We start from the raw sequence: 19,106 nt of genomic DNA, 5'->3' as shown, positions 1-19,106 counted from the left end.
GGCCTATATTGTTGAGGAGATCTCAACATTTATCTCATACTATTTCGAACCTCATTTAAGAACGAGGATCAACCGTGTTCCACGGCATGATGATGGTGGTGAAGTGCTTTCAAGTGGGAACTTGTCAATATTCCCCAATCTTGGACGACCCACGCCTAAAAATGTCGTAAGGGGAAGATATTTGTCTGAAATAGAGTTCAGACAAGCATACAATTATGTCCTATTTAACTGTGATGAGCTAAGATCTTTTATTAAGTAAGTAGATGTTCTACTTAAACTTTTTCAAGAGTGTACTATTTATATATTGTGATAGCATAAACTCATATAATTTGGAACAACCTTGCACGCAACATCGACGATACTTACTGTCTAATAACTCACAGCTGACCGAATCCCAAATCTTTCAATTACAAGATGAACAATTTGCCATGTGGTTTAGAACATATGTAAGTCCTATCACAAACTCATTATCTCTTGCAAGGTAATTAACTGTACGTCAATATTACAGAATATTCGTTTATTGATTATTGTTGTATTTGATATACAAGGTTTATCAAATGGGAGGTAGTGCTGCTATTTCACTGTTTTTACTAAGCCTGGGCCCTGAAAAAAAAGTCAAGTGCTATAACGGGTATTTTATCAATGGATATGTCTTTCATACTGAAGAATACGGGCATGGAAGAAAGACATACAACAGCGGTGTTTGTATTAAGAGATCGACTTCTAGTGAGTTTGAAGTTGACTACTATGGTAGATTAGAAAAGGTCATCGAACTGCAATATCATAGCGAGCAGAATAGAGTGTTTTTATTCAAATGCTATTGGTATGACACAACTGACAGAGGAATCAGAGTAGATCTTCACTATGGTCTTGTTGAAATCAACTCAAAAGCTAGACTCCGCAATGTAAACGATGTCTTTGTTTTCGCAAAGCAATGCCAACAAGTTTATTACACATACACCCCTTCCTTTAGAAAGGACCGATCAAGAGTTGATTGGTTATTCATTTTAAAAACAAAACCCAGGGGTCGTGTCGAGGTTGTTCAGGATGAGAACGAAGACACAAGAGTGATAGATGAAGTCTTTCAAGCTAGTGAGCTGGTTGAACCATACCGAGTTGCTCCTTCGATTGACTTAGAAGAAAATTCAATTTTTTGTGTTTTTGATGATAGTCTTGTTGTTGTTGACATAAAGGAGTTGAATGTTGTTTTGAGCTCTAGTGGACTAGAGAATGTTGATGAAGAAGATGATAACCACATTGAAGAGTATTGATGCTGATAACAATTCAATTGAGGATGAAAACGAAAATTCTGACGAAATATGCTGTAAAGCTTTTTTTTTTAATAATGTAATATTATGGATGATATTTTGGAACATGAAATATTTATTTTATAATTGTTTGCTCTTGTTATTGTGTTGTGCATGCTATAAGATTGCAATTTAAGCGTTTGTGCAGGAGGATAGACAGGCAATACAAACAAAACATGCAAAAGCTTGACAACAACACCGACGGATAGACCGACGGATTGTGTCCCGTCGATATTTTATCGAGAGTTGCAAAACAATTACAGCTTTTTGCCACCATCATCGACGGATTGTGTCCCATCGATATTTTATCGAGAGTTGCAAAAAAATTACAGCCCCTACCACAATCACCGACGGATTTCCCAACGACATCACTGACGGATGGTGCACATTCCAAGGCGTGCGGCTGTTAGACTGCCTGGTCAATCAGCATGTTTTACAACGGAATCACCGACGGACGCGGAAAATCCAATGCATGCATGATCCGACACACAATTACCGACGGATTTGCCGACGGGCTTCGAAAAATCTAGAGGGATTTTCAAAATTTTGGTGCGAAAATCAATTAAATACCGACAGACATTACCAACAGAATTTAATGCCACTGCCCAAAAAAAATATTATTCCAATTTTCGTCGGTAATTCCGTCGGAAAAATTATAGTATAAAACCCATCCCCCTCCCCTCCGTGGTTCATTTTTTCTCTGTTCCTCATTTCATCTTCTCTTCTCCTCTCCATTTGTGTTTTGTTTTTGCAAGAATTGGTGCGAATTTTTATTGTTTTGATTGTAGTTTTCAACATATTAAAAGGTATGTATTCTCCTTTCTTTATCTTTGTATTTTTTTACTTTTTTTATTTTAATTATAATTATTTTTGTGGTGTTCTTTGTTTTGTGTATTGTTTGTAGATAAAATCTTTAAATCAACACACTATTAAGGTAAACATTTTTCATTCCTAAAGTCTTTAGTTTTTTCTTTTTATTTGTTAAATTTATTTTATTGTTTGTATTGCCATAATAATTGAAACTTTTGTTAAATTTGAATTGTTATTGTTGAATTTACCTTTAAAATGTTAATTGAAATATAGAATTAAATTTAATTAGTTTATCTTAATTTTATTATATTATTGTTTGTTATTTTTTTATTATTTTGATTAATTTTAATTGTTATTTATGAATTTGTATAGATGTTAGTTGAAAATATATAGATGTTGAATTTCGATAGATGTTAGGTTGTATAAAGTTGATTTTGCAATATTTATGTAATTATCAATATTTGTACGTATGAAAACTGTGGGTAGTCTCTAATAATATAGGGGAGGTGCTGGTGAATTTATTTTAAATAATTGAATTTAATTATTTAATTATTCGTATAAATTTGTGTAAATGTGTTGAATGAAAATTTAATTATTTTATTGTTTGTATTGTAATAATTATTTGATAATTTAGTCTCTTTTAATTGTTATTGTTGAATTTTCCATGGAAATGGTAATTGGAAATGAAGAATTAAATTTCATTGTTTTATCTCAATTTTATTCTATTATTGATTGTTATGTTTTTTATTATTTCCATTAATTGTAATTGTCATTTATGCATTTCTATAGATGTTAGTTCAAAATATATAGATGTTGAATTTCTATAAATGTTAGGTTGTATATAAGATTTTCCAATGGAGTCAATTGGTTTGTGGTTATTGTAAAGATTTGCAGGTTTGAAAACTGTGGGTAGTATCCAGTATAGGGGAGGTGCTGCCGATTTTTTTTAAAATAATCAAAGTTAATTATGTAATTATTCGTATAAATTTGTGTAGATGCGTAGAATGAAATCTACAGCACGTCATCAGCAGACGGTTGCAGCTAGTTCTTATAGCAGCGAGGAGGACTTATCCTTAGGTGCTGATCACGACGAGGCATTTGCGCCAACTTGTGATGCTGCCTCTTCTAGCGCGGTTTCACAACGCAGAGGCGGTGTGCCTTCACAGCGGGGTCAATTCACCTACAAGTACCAGGCACAATGGAAGAATGACCTTTCAATGTCAGTTTGTTTAGGTTTTAGTTTTTTTATATATACTTATAACATAATTTATGAACAACTAATTAATATTTTATTAATTTTATATAATTTCAGGTTCACAAACCTTGAGGCTGCCCGGACAATAACATCGGCGTTTAAATCATCGATGGAGATTCCATTGTTTCAATGGAGTCAGGTTTCCTGACATCCTGAGTGGAGACCTAATATCGATGCATGGCTTCGACGATTTCAGGTAGGTGTTAACTTTTAATTTCCAACTTATTTTTTATAAATTATTTTTATAATTTTATATCTTGTACTATTTTTATTTTAAATGAATTATTTATATACACAACATAAATTTGAGTGGGATAGCACGGACAATAATATTGTGAGGAGGGTATGAGAGAATCACGCGGCAACTAGATAACATCAAAAATAATATTTATTTTTGTTTTATAATTTTATGTTCTAAATTCTAATTTGTTATTATGGAAGTAGGTTGCGTGATTTTTGGTATGACACACAAAAAAAACAAAAAGATATGTGAGAGATAACGGTCTTAAAGGATGGAATGAGGTGGCGATTTGGCGGGAATTCAAACCATCATTCATCTCGGGGGATATATGGATGGCATATATTGAGCACGTGACGTCTGAGCGATTCACATGACGCTCACAGTCCGGTGCTGACAACCGGAATAGGCAAATTCATGATTCGGTGACCACGCACACCGACGGCTCCGTCCCGTTCAGTGCACTTGCGAAGCGGATGGTAAGATTACTTTAAACAAAATATATCGTTAATTAATTTTTTGTTGCTTATAAATATATTTAACTTGCAACCTTTTTTTCCTTACAGGCTACGCTTCTTGGACGTGAACCGAGCCCAATGGAGCTATTTGTACAGACACACATGCGGAGTCAAGACCGCCAAAAGGGGGTGTAACAGTTCGTGGACAACCGTGCTCAACACTTCATGGTATGTTCGGTCAATCATTTTATTTCATAAGTTATTATTTTCTTAAATTGAATATGATGATTTAAAAAAAAAAATTAGGAGACCTATAATAGCCGATTGAGGGAGAGATATGGGGACGATCCTTCGACCCATCCGGATTTCGATCCGGATTTGTGGATGGAGGTAGGATCGTCTGGTGGAACCAATAAAAATCGGGTCTACGGGCTCTCCAACACTACGGGTGAAAACTTGCGGTCGGCCCGTAGTGTTTCAACAATTGAGAGCTCTCAATCAGTATCGAGCACCCAGTCTGAGGAGGTCATGGCCTTGAAACAACAATATGAACGACTCTCGACGGATTATGATCAGCTCCGTCAAATGGTCATAGAGATTAGATCAAGGATGAGTGATGATACATGTGGAGCCCCTTTTTGGCCGTACGGTGCCGGGAACAACCAGTCTCCTCCTTTTCCTCCTCCTCCAGCTTCGTCGTTATTCTAGTTTAATTTTGTTTTTGAAACACATTAAATTTGTAATGAATATTTGGATGAATATTATTTAACATTATTTTTATATTTTTAATGTTTAATAAAATTTTATTTGGTTATTTATTTGGTTAATTAGTTTTTTTTACTATTAATAAATAAGTTTTTTAAAAAATATTTTAAATAAACACCGACGGCCTTACAGACGAAACCATTACGTCGGTATTTTACCGAGAGTTGCAAAAAAATTACCACCCATTCCAAAATCACCGATGGATATATTTTGTCAGTCTTTACCGTCGGTATTTGACAAAGAGTTCTAAAATATTTACCACACATGCCACAATTACCGACGGCCATTCCGTCGGTGATTACCGTTGAAAATACAAACGGAATAATTCCGTCAGTAAAGTTCTCACGGGAAAAAAAAAAATTGGCGCGCTTCGCATTCTGTAAGACCGTCGGTGGTCCGTCGGTGTTTGGATTTTTTTTATTTCCGACAGAATTAGCAACAGAACAGGGAATTACCGACGATCAATATTTCAACGGACAGATTTCGTCGGTAAGGCTGTCGGTAAAAATTTTACTGACGAATTGCGTGCCTTACACCGACGAAATGAATCCCTCGGTAAAATTGTTTAATGGTATAGTGAGGCCAATCTTGTCGCGAAGAAATAAAAACCAAGCTTTAGGAAGCACCTTAGTGAGAAGATATGTAAGTTGATCAATGGAGGATATATGAGCAACTCAGAGAATTCCACTTCAGACCTAATCACGAATGAAATGGAAGTCTATAGCAACTGAGTTGCCCCAACATTGTCACAGTAAATGACTGTGCAAGTGGGTAGTGGGATACCAAGATCACATAGCAAGGAGGACACCCAATTAGTTCAGCAGCTGTATTTGCAATAGACCAATATTCCACTTCAGTGAAATAACGAGCAATGATTTTCTGCATTTCAAAGCTCCAAGAGATAGGATTGTGACCAAGATATACAATATAGGCACCTGTGGAAGAGAAGTGGTCTAGGTCGTCAGCCCAATTAGCATCAGAGTAGGCATGCATCAGAAAATGCATGCAAGGATAGAGAAGAGTCATAGTAAAGTTGAAGGTCATGATAAGGAGTACCACACAGATAACGAAGGAAATGCTTAACAAGTGTCCAGTGCTTAGTTGTGGGCTTGTGCATAAATTAAGAGAGCTTATTGACAACAAAAGCTATGTCAAGTCTTGTGAGAAGCAGATATTGGAGACTTCCCATAACTGATCGAAATTCTATGGGATCAGATAATTCATTTCCTAAACACAGTGAGAGTGTTGTACCTGATGGAAGAGGAGTTTGAATAGGTTTAGCTTCAAACATGTGAGTACGGCCAAGAAGATCAAGTAAACATCGACGTTGAAAAAAGCAGGAATCCTTGTGTGTTGGGAACAATTTCAATTCCAAGAAAATAAGAAAGTTTTCCAAGATCTTTAAGAGAGAAACGGTTAGCTAGCAGACCAATAAACCGATTCACCAAGTTTTCATCATCCCCAGTAACAATGAGATCGTCAACATAGAGTAGTAAATAGACAAGATGTCCACCAGATTTAAAGACAAAAGGTAATGTATCAGATTAGGGGTTTTTAAACCCTGAATGAAGAAGAAATGATCTAAGTTCATGATACCACGCTCGAGAAGCCTGCTTTAGGCCATAAATAGCTTTCTATAGCTTACAACCATGTGATGAGAAGTCTTTATCAATAAAACCTGGTGGTTGATGCATATACACATGCTCATTGAGAGTACCTTACAGAAAAGCGTTATTAACATCAAGTTGACAAAGTATCCTCCCACAACTTACTGCAATACTAAGGACAAGTCTGATGGTGATAGGCTTGATTACCAGACTGAAGGTATCATAGTAATCAACTCCTAGGCGCTGATGGAAACCTTTGGCAACCAAACGAGCCTTGTGCCTATTAATAGAGCCATGAAAATTTCGTTTAGTGCGGAAAATCCATTTATAACCCACAATATTTTGACTGGGATTGGAAGTTAGTAGTTCCCATGTTCCATTCCAAACAAGAGCATTATATTCTTCAGACATGGCCTTACGCCATTTTGGATCTCTAAGAGCTTGGGCTGAGGTTTGGATAATTGGGTGTGAAGATTTAGTTTTTAAAGAGGTTTGCGAATGTTATTTTTGGCCCTTGCTTGCATGGGATGATTCGGTTGGGTAGCAGTTGGCAGGGGATTTGTGGCAGTCATTTGATGTGTTTGGTTTTGGGTATTGGCTGTGTTAAGATGAGAAGTGTTAGGTATAGGGGCTGTAGTGTGTGATTGTGTTGGAGCTTCACATTGGAGTTGCTATTGAGGAAGAACTTCAGATGGTGGTATGAGTGCGGAGGTGACAGTGTTGAGTTTAATTATTGGTGGTATCCAAGTAAAAAGTGTGGTTGATTCTGGTCATAGAGCTTGTGTAAGAGAGGATTTAAAAGGAAAGACTGTTTCAACAAACCTGACATGCCTAGAAATAAAAATCTTTAATGTTGATGTATCATATCAAAGATAGGCATTTTGAGTTAGAGAGTATCCGAGAAAAACACATGGCTTGGAACGAGAGTCCAGTTTATGACAAGTATAGCTTAGGAGCGAAGCCAAGGACAACACTGACAACAAGAAAACCTTGAGTTTTGAGTAATTAGGAGGAGTAGCAAAAACTTTTTCGTAAGGGGAAAAGAGATTTAATGTTTAAGTTGGCATTCGATTAATTAAGTAGACAATTCTAGTAGTAAAGGCATTAGACCAATGACTTACAGGAATGGAAGCATGAGAGAGAATGATGAGAAGGATGAGATCGGTTTTACCAATATAGAGATGACGCCATTCCGAAAAGCCATTGTGTTCGGGTGTGTGAGGTGGAATAGTAAGATGAGATATACCATGAAAAACAAGAAAATTAGCAAGGGCAATATATTCACCATCATTATCAGACTACAATGTATTCATGCTTTGATTGAAGTGTTTTTCCGTAATGGCTTGGAATCTAATGAATATGGCTTTTACCCGTCTACAATGTATCATCTCTATTTTAATTAATAAAAATTAAATACAAAATAATATGAGATTATACAAGTTTTAAATCAATAAAACTTTTATTTAAATCTTAGGATCCCAATTAAACTTTTGGGTAAGAAGTTTTTTGACACCTGGCCTAAAACTGATAATTACCCTAAACCCACGCCATCATTCCCACTTTAAACTTTTGGGTAAGAAGAAATGATGAAACCCTGCCCCCATTGCATTGTTCAAAGTCGTATGCTTTTTCAAACAAAATGCACTTGAAAAAGAACTAGGAATGCAATACCAAACGGTGCCGCCTATATTGTCCGCATCATCTATCAATCAAGTAACTGAATTTCATTAACGCAATTGAAACATAGAGCCACTATTTCTTCTTGACAACATTATTGCAGGCCATTGGGTACAAAACATAACAAAAAAGAACGCAATTACTTTTCCTGGAGATCACTTCCAAATACATCTTGCGTATAATTCAGCTCAGGAATCTCATGGAAAAAATTATATGGAAGAGTACGGATTCTAAAATGCATTGAGACTTTCCTACAAAGCATATGGGCAGGCCACCAGAAAACAACAAACTGCATGGTATAAAAAGAAACAAAGGTTGCTGGCAAACTTGTCTCCCATCGCATCACAACGCATAGACAGAGAAGCTAAGCAGTAACTCTTGACCGGCCTTTTGCTATTCTCCGAGCAATTACTCTCCGACCACCCTTGGTTGCCTTGCTGTATTGCATAAATCATGATTCAAGTCTAATTAGTTCAACAAGTTCATTTAACAAACATGTGCATGAAGAAAATAAAAAAACAGTATCAGTCCAAAAGGGGACAGGTGATACATGCTTGGCAGCTAGACCTTAAAGTAATGCACTCTCTATGGTTTAACTAACCTAAAAAATATTTGCAACGAGGGAAGTCAAGTTTGTTCTTCACCCCACACGATGAGCAACAAATATAGAATCAGAGCTAAGTAGAGTTCAGTGGGGTCAACCGAACCCCTAATGCTTCTTCTTTTTTTAAGAAAAAAAACAATTATACATTATAAAAACGTATTTTCTTAGTCTAGTACCAAATCAACCAAAGTAATAGATGTGGTCATTTTTGTATTTTTCTAAAAATAAGCCAAGCAGTTGAGCATAGCATGTTGTTAACTAAATGCTAAATGTTTGCAGAGATGACTAAAGATTTACTTAAGCATGTCAATTATAAGTTTTACACCATTACTCAACCCTTCTTAAATCCAAGAGCACATAAAATAAAACTGCTTTTACAATTTATCGATATTTATCCTTGGGATGAATATGAAATCCAGCTGTTATTTTTTACACTCATATTCAAGTCATGCTTTCCCCTATCCCATATTCTGATGAATATGCACTCCAAATCACACCCAATCAAATGTAAATAGTTGAATTTTCATAATAGAAGAAAAACAGTGTGTTTCCATCGAAATCAAACCATAGCCTCAGCTAATCAAATTTCTCTACCCAAAAAGTTGAATGATGTTAGCAGTGTCTTCCTAGGTTCTCTAATTCTAATAGAAAATGGATTACAAAGCTAGAGACAGAAAGAGAGAGACCGTGCAAAGAACCCGTGTTTTCTCTTGCGCCTGATGACACTAGGCTGGTATGTCCTCTTAGGAAACAAGAGCATAGGCTCAGTAGATGAATCTCCTGCAAAACATGCACAAGGCAGAGCAGTTACAGCAAAGGGAAGGCCGGATTTTTATCAAGAGAGAAACAGAAGCAAGAGAGAGAAATTGTGGCATATTATCAAACAGTTGGCAGGCACCTAGAAAGTAAAGTTATTTCTTGAAGAGGAAAAGAACCCATAAATCAGAAAAGCATAATAAATCAGTAAAGTACCGTCGGGCAAGAAGAATTCGAGAGAGGGGAGACCGGAAGGATGCAAGAAGTCTTGATTGGCAACTGCAAGTTTAGTGATTGAGAGGAAGTCGGTTGGCTGGAAGTTGGAGACAGAAGAAGGGAAAAGGTGAGGAGTTAGTGTTTGGTGAGTGGAGACTGCGTTTGGATGTAAAATTGGGTTCTTCGATATAATCAATCTGTTCATTAGGGATGCTCCTGCTCGAATTAAGTTTTTGGTCGCCATTTTCCTTTCTTCCTTCCGGAGAGGGAGAGACAGAGATGCCTGCTTGTTCGGCTTCACCACTCAACTAAACCCTAAGGGAAAATGGTGTGAGATTTGCTGTTCTTGTGGTCATTTAGCCCAATGGACCTCTTTTTGTGTCACTATTTCTTATCTTTGGGCCTACTACCAGTCCCTTTTTTTTTCCAACACTTTTCTCTCCAATTGCCATTGACTTTAAAATTAACATTTACATTAACAATAAAAATAAATAAATAAATAAAATTAAAAAAAGTGTGACTAATTCACATTAACTACACTCATAAAACATTATAATACTATTTTGTGTTTTTATTTTTTAATTTTTTCTTTAATTTCATCATTTAATATTAGTTTTTTTTAGAAATTATGTTTCGGATTTTTTCAATTTTTTTTAATTATTAGCTTATATATCAGTACCATGAATTTAGTTTTTTTATCTGATTTCAACTTTTAATATTAGATTTGTTAGAAGTGAGGCTTCGTAAAATTATTTCAATTTGTTTTCTATAAATTTATCTAGATCTCAGAACTCAGGACATGAGTTTAATAAATCAACCCTTCATAAAGTGTTTTTTATTTTCTAAATGTTGGTTATATATAGATGTAACATTTTTCACTAGAATAGTGTTTTGTGTTTTTTTTACTTTTTTTTAGGTTTTTTTCCAATGCCAACATTCAACAACTCAATCCTCTTTTTTTTCTAGTTTTTTTTTTAATTTTATCTTTCAATATTAAGTTGTTTTGGGAATTGTGTTTCGTAATTTTTTTCATTTTTAAATTGTTGGGTTATATACTAGTCTTATGAATTTAGTTTTTTTTCCTGATTTCAACCTTCAACATTAGATCTGTTAGAAGTGGGGTTTTGTAATTTTTATTTATTTTTTATTATGAATTTATCTTAATTTCAAGACCCTAATTGTGAGTTTAACAAGTCAACCCTTTATAATTTGTTTTTTATTTTATAACTATTGGGTTATATATTAATTTTATGGATTTAGTTTTTTTTTTTCAATTTCAACCTTTAACATTAGATATGTTGAGAGTGGAGTTTCGTAAAAAAAATATTTGTTTTTTATGAACTTATCCTAATTTCATGACTCAAGTCGTGGGTTTAACAGATCAACTCGGGTTGACTCAAACTGTTTTTTTAGCTATTTTTTAATTTATTCTTTTTTACTTTCATCCTTCAATATTATAATACGGATCAACCCACAAACACCAAGGATCTATTACATCTTCTAATTGGTCCAATCACAAGGTTCAAGACAAAAGCATTGAAAGAGGCCGTGAATGAGCTTATTACAAAGGTTTTGGCCAAGGCTGATTTTAAAGATTCTTTGGAGCATCAAGAAGAGGTTCTAGTCCGGCTCAATCCAAGTCTAAGAAGGGCTCAATCCATGTTCAACATGAGCCTGATATGTTAGGCCCTATGACAGCCATGTTTAGACAAGATTTCCTAATGTTATAAGGATCCCAAGTTAGCAAATATTCTCCTATTATTTCAAGGAAGAATTTAGCCAGACTTGATTCCTATGCTAGGAAGTAAACTAATAAGGCAACAACAAAGGAAGATATTTGTATTTATTATTCTCCAAATATTACAAGGAAACCTAACTCTACAAGGAAAAACAAGAGGCGACAAAATTAATTCCATTCTTAGATCAAATTCTCCTACTCTATTTGGGACATCTAGAGGTGGCAACTCTTTCTAAAGTCACAAGGAAGGTTTATTTAGACTATAATACCTTATTAAGTTAGGGAAATTAGACATATCTCTTTGTTTCTCTTTGGTTATTTACAGCAATAAAGAACCTTTATTTTAATTTTAATTTTTAAATGTTTTGGATTTGTTTAAAATTATTTGGGTTTATTCAATTAAGTTTTGGGTCTAATTATAAGTGTGCTTCACATCAGCCCACATTTTAGGTAAGTGGGTTCAAATCAGCCTACTATAGTAGATTCATTAGGGTAGTTTTGCTTGGAGTATAAAAACTCCTTGTAAGACACTTTTTATTCAGTTTTATGATAAAATATTGTTGTTGAATTATTGTTCTTGAGTGTTGGGAGGATGTCTCGCATTCTTTGGTTCTCTAAAGAACTGAAGCTAACTTATCAAAGATTAACTAGTTTTATGGCGTCTTTCTTATATTTCTTGTTCGTGAATTGGTATTCGTAAGGTGAGGGTTCTTATTTCAATAGCAACTTTAGGATATGTTTTCATTGTGTCACATTCCTATCAGACTTATTTCAACTTTTCGGGATTCATTGTCAATCTTGATGTGAGTTACATGACCACGTGATCACAAGGTTTGCATCACATTGGGCTGGTTGGAAATTATTTTTATTTTTTTATTTTTTTTCTACGGGGTTATCCCTACCCCATGACCCGAGCCACAGGTTTAGTGGGTTGACTCGGTTTTTTTTTTTATCATTTTTAATTGATTTTTTTTCTCAATTTGACCTTCCAACAACACAATCTTCTTCTTTTTTTTTTTTTCTTGATTTCAACCTTCAGCATTGGATTCAGTGGAAAAGTATCTTCATAATTTTTATATTTGTTTTTTATGAAGTTATCGTGGTCTCATGAGTTAGGTCATAAGTTTAACAAATTAGCTCGGGTTGACTTGTTTTTTTGTTCTTTTTTATCAATTTTTTTTATTTCATCCTTTAACATTGGATTCATTTTAAATTGGGCTTTGTATTATTTTATATATATATATATATATATATATATATATATATATATATATAGAGAGAGAGAGAGAGAGAGAGAGAGAGAGAGAGAGAGAGAGAGTTATCCTAGTCTCATGATCTAAATCATAGGTTTGATAAGTTAACTCAGATTGACTCAGGTCATTTTTTTTTTTTACCTTTTTTAATTTAATATTTTTTTTCATTTTTATCCTTCAATATTGGATTGATTAGAATTTAGCCTTCATAATTTATTTTGATTTTTTTTTTATAAAGTTATTATACTCTCATGTCTCGGGTCTCAAATTTAACAAGTTAGTCTGGATCGATCTAATATGTCGACGTCTTAATATTTTTTTTAAAATATCATCCTATAAGCCACTGTATCAATATTTAAAAATTATTTTGTCTAATATGCATCATATTTTGAGTTCATGATTAGTTTTTTTTATTAGAAAACACATTATTTAACTTAAAATATTTTTATATGTTAAAAAAATTAATTTGACTTACAACGCATTACGGATCAATGATCTAGTATGATATCAATAAGTAGCCTTTGGTTTATGTCTTGAAACAAATTAAATGAGACAAAACAATACAAAAAAGATGATAAGACATGATATAAGATGAAAATCAAATTATGTATGATAATTATATACAAGATAAGATAAGATAGAATTGATGTTTTCATATTCTATACAAGACTTAGTTTATATTACAAGTTGCTATATGATTGTGGTTATCCATGCTTTACGACAGCAGCGAGTGTTTGATTTAAGAGTTGTGGATGATATAAGAAACCACAAACTAGAAAGCTTGAAAAGTTGGAAACACTTCAAAAAGCAGCTTTGTGACAACTGACAAGTGTGTTTGCAGCTCAAAAACAAAAAATGGAAGTGCAAATTTCTGAAACAAGGCAGACATAAATCTCAAAGTCTAAACACAATCAGAAGCTAAGCCATATTTCAGAAGGAACATGCCACAGATGGTGTGCTTGCAGAAGCAGAATCATTGCAGCAGCAACAACAACAAGAAGAACAACAACAAAGAATCCAATCATTTGCAATATCACCCTCTAATGTCACAATCACAAAGCAGCTTTGAGAAATAAATAGAAGATACAAATCCCGAAATCACAATTAGTGGAAAAGACAAGGTCATGTAATTAAGACCTGGCCATTTTAAATTACATTTCTTTTAACAACTACAAATGCAAACAACCCAACCCCACCAAAAAAGAAAGGTAATTGAAGAAAAAGAAATACAATAATGTGATTGATCACTAATTAACACAATCGCGCCTGCAAAAGTATACAAGATAATCGACTAGATGAATGGGGAGAGGAGGCTTTTATTGGTCAGCATGAAGCGTGGAAGAGATCCAATCTGAGGCTGCTAAGTGAGCATCCTCTTCGATAGAAAGTGATAGGGGAGTTATTGCAACCTGGTGTTCCAATGGAAAATAAAGACAGTAAGCAGCCCTACTAAAACCCAAAGCAATCAAAGTTCTGCAAGTTTTAATAGTTAGATTAGAAGTTAAGAGAATTTTGAACAGAATTTATTAGCCTTCCCATAGACAATTTAAGGCCCAGAGATTTTTGTTAGTTTGCATAAGCCCTCAAGTACAGGCACAGTGGCAGTTCACCAGGTTTGGTGTTAGGATATAATGCTAATGGTGAGCCATCATTTATGAAAAAATAAAAGTAAGAGCCATACCAATCATAACTTTTGTTATGATGATGGCTCCCAATGCCTTATGAGCATTCCGACTGATACTTGCACAGTTTCTAGATGAACAACTGACGCACATCATCAATGTGGAAAATACAATGTTATGACTTACAAATCCATTTTCGAGTGCTCTAAAATCCAGATCCTCGTCTGTATCCTCCTGCTCCTTGTCCAGAAACTGAAAAATACATTAAATCAGTGCTTAGTTCTCCTTCCATAGAGCAAAAAAGGAAGGGGCAAAAAAGACAAGTCATGAAAGCAAACAAGAGCACAACATGAAAATAAGGACAATTTGGTCGAAGCAAAAAACATAATAGAAATAGAACATCAAGAAAATATCCAATGCAAAGTCCATTTTCAAAACACAACCACATTCATGCACTGAAATCTAGTTGTAATTTTAGTTAGCATTGACTATACTGAATTCCAATGCTAAATTTATTTCTTCAAAGTTACTAAATTCTAGCTTTAATAAGCCATTAAAGATCATTCTTGTCACAATTAAAACCAATCAAAATTGTTCCTGAAAGCATGTCAGTAGTGAGGATTTTCTTTACCTCCATTCGAAAATACTTTTTCACCCGGTTGCTATCAGATTTTCCAGCAGCCCCAACTGATTCAATCTCTACCATGTTCTTCCTCTGTGTGGTCAGACGGCGAGCTGCACCCTGAGATAATACAGTTCCATTAACAAAAACAGGAAACTGCATGGCAAAGCTCTTTTTGAAAGAAATTACAAAGAAAGAAAAAATGACAATCAGTTCTTTTGCAATAGAAACTCACAGCAGCAGAAGCATCTCTACTAAGCTGTGCAAGCTGTAGGCCAAGACTTTGTTGATTAGACATGAAATGTCCAGCTGAAGGATGCCGATTAGCTGAAACAGCTTGCCAGCTAGGTGAGGATCTCCACATACTTCTCCTAGTTAGTTTGAAGCCCTGCCAAGGAAAAAATTGGGGGGGGGGGGGGGGGGGGATCAGCTACAGATATATTTGACAGAACTTATTTCCAAGAAAAACCATTGTAAGAGGTAAAGAATCTAGTTCTGCTACTCCAACAGAGCAGGTGAGTGAGCAGAGAGAGGGACAGGGGCACCACAGCCTCTTATTTAGTACAATGTTTTGAATACATGTTAAGAATACTCGATGTTACCCTTGCCAAATACAAACCTTTTCCTACAAAGTTCTACATTCCAACATGAACTAATTTTCTTCACTGCTCAACAAAGTTATTAGATAAACATACCCTCCATGTTCCAAAGTTCCTGTATGGATATTGTCAACATGCTTGTATTCAGTGAAAAGTTATTCATGCATTTCAAGGGTATGGCATCTGACATAGCAGGATGAAACTTCTACCATGTATTCAACTAAGGGTAGAAGTTGTAGAAGCTATACATCATAAAACACCACCCCACTGATGGGAGAATCTTTTATGTTTTTTCTTTTTCAGGACACTATTAAATGGCTCACCGGAAAACCATGATTAGTGTTCCAATAAACACTATTAAAACTCTCAGATCCTGATCATAATTAAAGGAATATTTTGTGCCCTTGGCCGTACTGCTTGGATGACAGATAATTCCTCCAGAATCAACCACAAATTGACAGCAGGAAAAAAAAAAAAAAAAAAGATCTTAAAACCATCCTACATACTCTTCAAGAACATTTATAAGTAGAAATTTTGCAGTCATTACCAAGTTCTAAATAATAGCAACTCAACAAATGAAATAGAAACGGCTTAGATATAAAAAATGGAGTTTATGTGATAATCTAGGAAGATCAGCATGTTGATGAAGTAAACCCATTTATGCAACTTTGAAGCAGTGGCCAAGCTAGGACACTATGATGGTGAGTTTCTAAATCTATCACTATTTATAACTCACTGGTGAAAGCACGTCTCCCATTGATATTCAAAACGCATCATTACATGCAAATGCATGCTATCATTTTTTGTGGTCATTGAAAAACGTGTTAGCTTCTAAGTACCTTAGATAGTATCTACTGTGGGAAAACTTCTGCATCTACCCAAGCCTATCTCTTGTTAAAAGCCAATGAAATTTTGTTAAGGCAATGTCATACAATGATGTTAAACCCCCCCCCCCCCCAAAAAAAAAAAAAAAAAAAAATCTTTTCATGTAAATACAGTTTCCAATCAAATACCGTCCATTCATAGAGGAAATATACCACCTATGGTCCATTAATTTGACAATGATCTACATTTATGTGCATATCGTCAATAAATAACAGGCAACATCTGTTCAGCAATGTCAGCAAAATACATAAGAGTGCTTACCTTGTTTGTAGATGGAGATGTGGGGATTTCAATATTCAGAGAGCAGCTCTGTGGAAAAAACCCCTTTTCAATATCTCTGATGGCAGCATTTATTACTGGCAAACAGACAGCAACTGCATCCTTAAAATCACTATCTTGGCTTTCATCCTTCTTCCTATTGAAGATTACAACTCTAAAAAGTTATTTGAAAACTAGAAGAAGAGCAAACAGAAAGAAAAGAAAAACTTCTACTAACCAATTCAGTGATATTGATAGGGATGGGACACCACAAATTAATGCTTCTCTAGCTCCAGCAACAACACCCGAATAAAACCTGATGAGTTTTGCAAGTAATTGATGTATTTTATCCCACAGGCAAGGTTATACGAATTTGCTTAAAACAAAACCAGCAAGAAACAAAAAATAAAAATAAATAAAAAATAAAAGGCAAGGTTGTACACATTCACTAGTTGCCACTAACTACAAAGATTCCTTGAGAAAATTTAATCATCGACATCATTGACATGTTGTTTGAGAAGTTTTTCCTACATGAGCATGCTAGTGGAATTTCAGCAGGATAATATAGAAATATTCCAAAGCACAGGAAGAGACTTACATATGATAGCCACAGTTTGATCCCCGGTTAATTCCACTAATTACCTGAAAATAAAATGAAGTATAAATTCTCAAGAAATTCATCACAGATACAGTCATTATGCTATCGCAAGGTGAACAATAAGTGAATGCTAACCAGCAAAGGTTTTGACCATGAAAACAGTGCGCCAGACAATGCCAATGAGACACAATCCACTGGAGTCCCTGAGTAACAAATCCCATAAACAAAGCCTATTACTAAAACAAATACTACTAAGAGTGCAAAACACACATCACTTCACTATGAATCCAGTTGGTGGAAAAAAAATCAATCAGTTCCACAATACAGTCACGACTACAGCCCTAGAAATGAAGTTAGAAAAAGCAAAAGCCCAGTCATTCCTAGAAAATCTTACAAAAAAATGCAAAACCAACACTCCTACATGTTAGTAAACCTTGAATTCTTAAACTGGAGGTGGCTCGGTTACTACAAATATACGATGCTCTTAACAATTACTATTTTCAAATTTAGAGGCCAGAAACTGAGGAAAAATAAGATGCGTTCTACCTGAAATTTCATAAGCTACGGCACCATTAATTTCAGCAGAAGTTGCAGCAATTGTTTCTTGTAAAGTCACAGAATGACTGGATACCGATTTGTCCCTGACCAACCAATTCACAAACTAAAGAAATCAAAAAACATGACCCCAGGTTAAATACCAACAAAAAAAATAGTAAGAACAACCAATTAGCACATACAAAACAAAATTCAAAAAACCGAAGACAAATTCAGGCAGTAACTAAAAAACCAACACACCCAGGTAAACAAACTAAACCAAATGGTATATAAATATTTAGAACAAATAAATGAAAAAAAAAGCATAAAAAACAGAACCCACATCCCCATGTGTGAAAATCTATGCTAAAAAAATCCCATCTTCCCATATACCCAAAACGAATTCAAATCCCATCACATCCTCCAAGCTTAAAAACTGAAGACAGCCCTTTCTAAGCATATCAGTAACAAAAGTAAATAAAAAAAAAAAAGCAAAACCATCAAAATTGAGGAAGTCAATGAGAAAAACCCACGATTGAGGAGCGCAAACATGGACATTACAGAGGCCTTCACGAACCAGAGCTTCAACAAGAAACAGAAGACCAGGAGAGTCAATCCCATCTCCATTAGTGACCAAAACAACAGGCTTTGAATTATTGTTGTCTTCCTCTTCAGTGTTTTCAACACAAGCAGAAGTAGATGACTCTGTTGATTGATCATTATCATCATTTGATAGGTCACTTCCTTTTTCTTCTCCTCCTCCTCCACCTTTTCTGCTCAACAGTACTTGTTGTAGATTGGAAACCAGGCCAGGAGGTAACAAGTTGTTCTTGACAGATGTCATTTGTTTGCAACAAAACACAAGACAGACACTTTCTTTTAAGATATTGGTTGGGAATCAAAACCCTAAAGACACAGGGAGATTGAGAGAGATGGGGAAGGAGGGTGAGAAAAAAGAAGGAGAAGGAAGAGCTGAGAAGGAAAAAAAGGAGGGTAATTTATGGATAGACCGGGTCCGACGGAGAGAAAGAGACTGTCGTCGTCCTTGTGGGGGAGACAAATTACTTTCTTTAAAGGAAAAAAAAAAAAGTTAATTAGTTGTTATTACATGACTAAAATGTTCTTCGGTTCCTAGCTTTTGAAGGTAATTATAACTTCAAATTGATGTGCATCCAAATCTATAATTTAGACCGATTTGGATGCAATTCAATCGGTTTTTTATTAAATTTTCAAAGTTTTATTTTTAATTAAATTTCTTTTATATTCTTAGATTGTTAATATCAAAAATAAATTTATTTTCATAT

The 19,106-nt window shown here is 34.7% G+C and overlaps 2 protein-coding genes across 2 annotated transcripts; both read right to left on the bottom strand.

The window, feature by feature from the left end:
- Nucleotides 1-8,143: 8,143 nt before the first annotated feature.
- LOC7483520 (uncharacterized) lies at nucleotides 8,144-10,037 on the bottom strand. The gene is made up of 3 exons (XM_002304158.4): nucleotides 9,694-10,037; nucleotides 9,408-9,501; nucleotides 8,144-8,554 (listed from the first exon to the last, which is right to left on the bottom strand). The coding sequence occupies exons 1-3, from the start codon at nucleotides 9,935-9,937 to the stop codon at nucleotides 8,482-8,484; spliced, it is 411 nt and encodes a 136-aa protein (XP_002304194.2). The 5' UTR covers nucleotides 9,938-10,037; the 3' UTR covers nucleotides 8,144-8,481.
- Nucleotides 10,038-13,685: 3,648 nt separating this feature from the next.
- On the bottom strand, nucleotides 13,686-18,883 carry LOC18096798 (uncharacterized). The gene is made up of 10 exons (XM_006385358.3): nucleotides 18,336-18,883; nucleotides 17,815-17,909; nucleotides 17,404-17,471; nucleotides 17,269-17,312; nucleotides 16,909-16,986; nucleotides 16,674-16,827; nucleotides 15,164-15,316; nucleotides 14,938-15,048; nucleotides 14,493-14,558; nucleotides 13,686-14,093 (listed from the first exon to the last, which is right to left on the bottom strand). The coding sequence occupies exons 1-10, from the start codon at nucleotides 18,644-18,646 to the stop codon at nucleotides 14,001-14,003; spliced, it is 1,173 nt and encodes a 390-aa protein (XP_006385420.1). The 5' UTR covers nucleotides 18,647-18,883; the 3' UTR covers nucleotides 13,686-14,000.
- Nucleotides 18,884-19,106: the final 223 nt, after the last annotated feature.

The sequence above is a fragment of the Populus trichocarpa genome, chromosome 3 (assembly GCF_000002775.5).
Source record: "Populus trichocarpa isolate Nisqually-1 chromosome 3, P.trichocarpa_v4.1, whole genome shotgun sequence".
NCBI classification, from domain to species: domain Eukaryota; kingdom Viridiplantae; phylum Streptophyta; class Magnoliopsida; order Malpighiales; family Salicaceae; genus Populus; species Populus trichocarpa.
This window is presented reverse-complemented; position numbering and strand designations above follow the sequence as displayed.

What these genes read in the sequence shown, in the direction of transcription:
- LOC7483520 (XM_002304158.4), bottom strand. Translation starts at nt 9,937, where the DNA reads ATGGCGACCAAAAACTTAATTCGAGCAGGAGCATCCCTAATGAACAGA. An exon ending in CGAATTCTTCTTGCCCGACG is followed by an intron (nt 9,502 to 9,693) that starts GTACTTTACTGA and finishes CATGTTTTGCAG; the next exon opens with GAGATTCATCTACTGAGCCT. An exon ending in AAACACGGGTTCTTTGCACG is followed by an intron (nt 8,555 to 9,407) that starts GTCTCTCTCTTT and finishes TATGCAATACAG; the next exon opens with CAAGGCAACCAAGGGTGGTC.
- LOC18096798 (XM_006385358.3), bottom strand. Translation starts at nt 18,646, where the DNA reads ATGACATCTGTCAAGAACAACTTGTTACCTCCTGGCCTGGTTTCCAAT. An exon ending in CGTAGCTTATGAAATTTCAG is followed by an intron (nt 17,472 to 17,814) that starts GTAGAACGCATC and finishes TTTGTTACTCAG; the next exon opens with GGACTCCAGTGGATTGTGTC. An exon ending in CATCTCCATCTACAAACAAG is followed by an intron (nt 15,317 to 16,673) that starts GTAAGCACTCTT and finishes TTTCCTTGGCAG; the next exon opens with GGCTTCAAACTAACTAGGAG.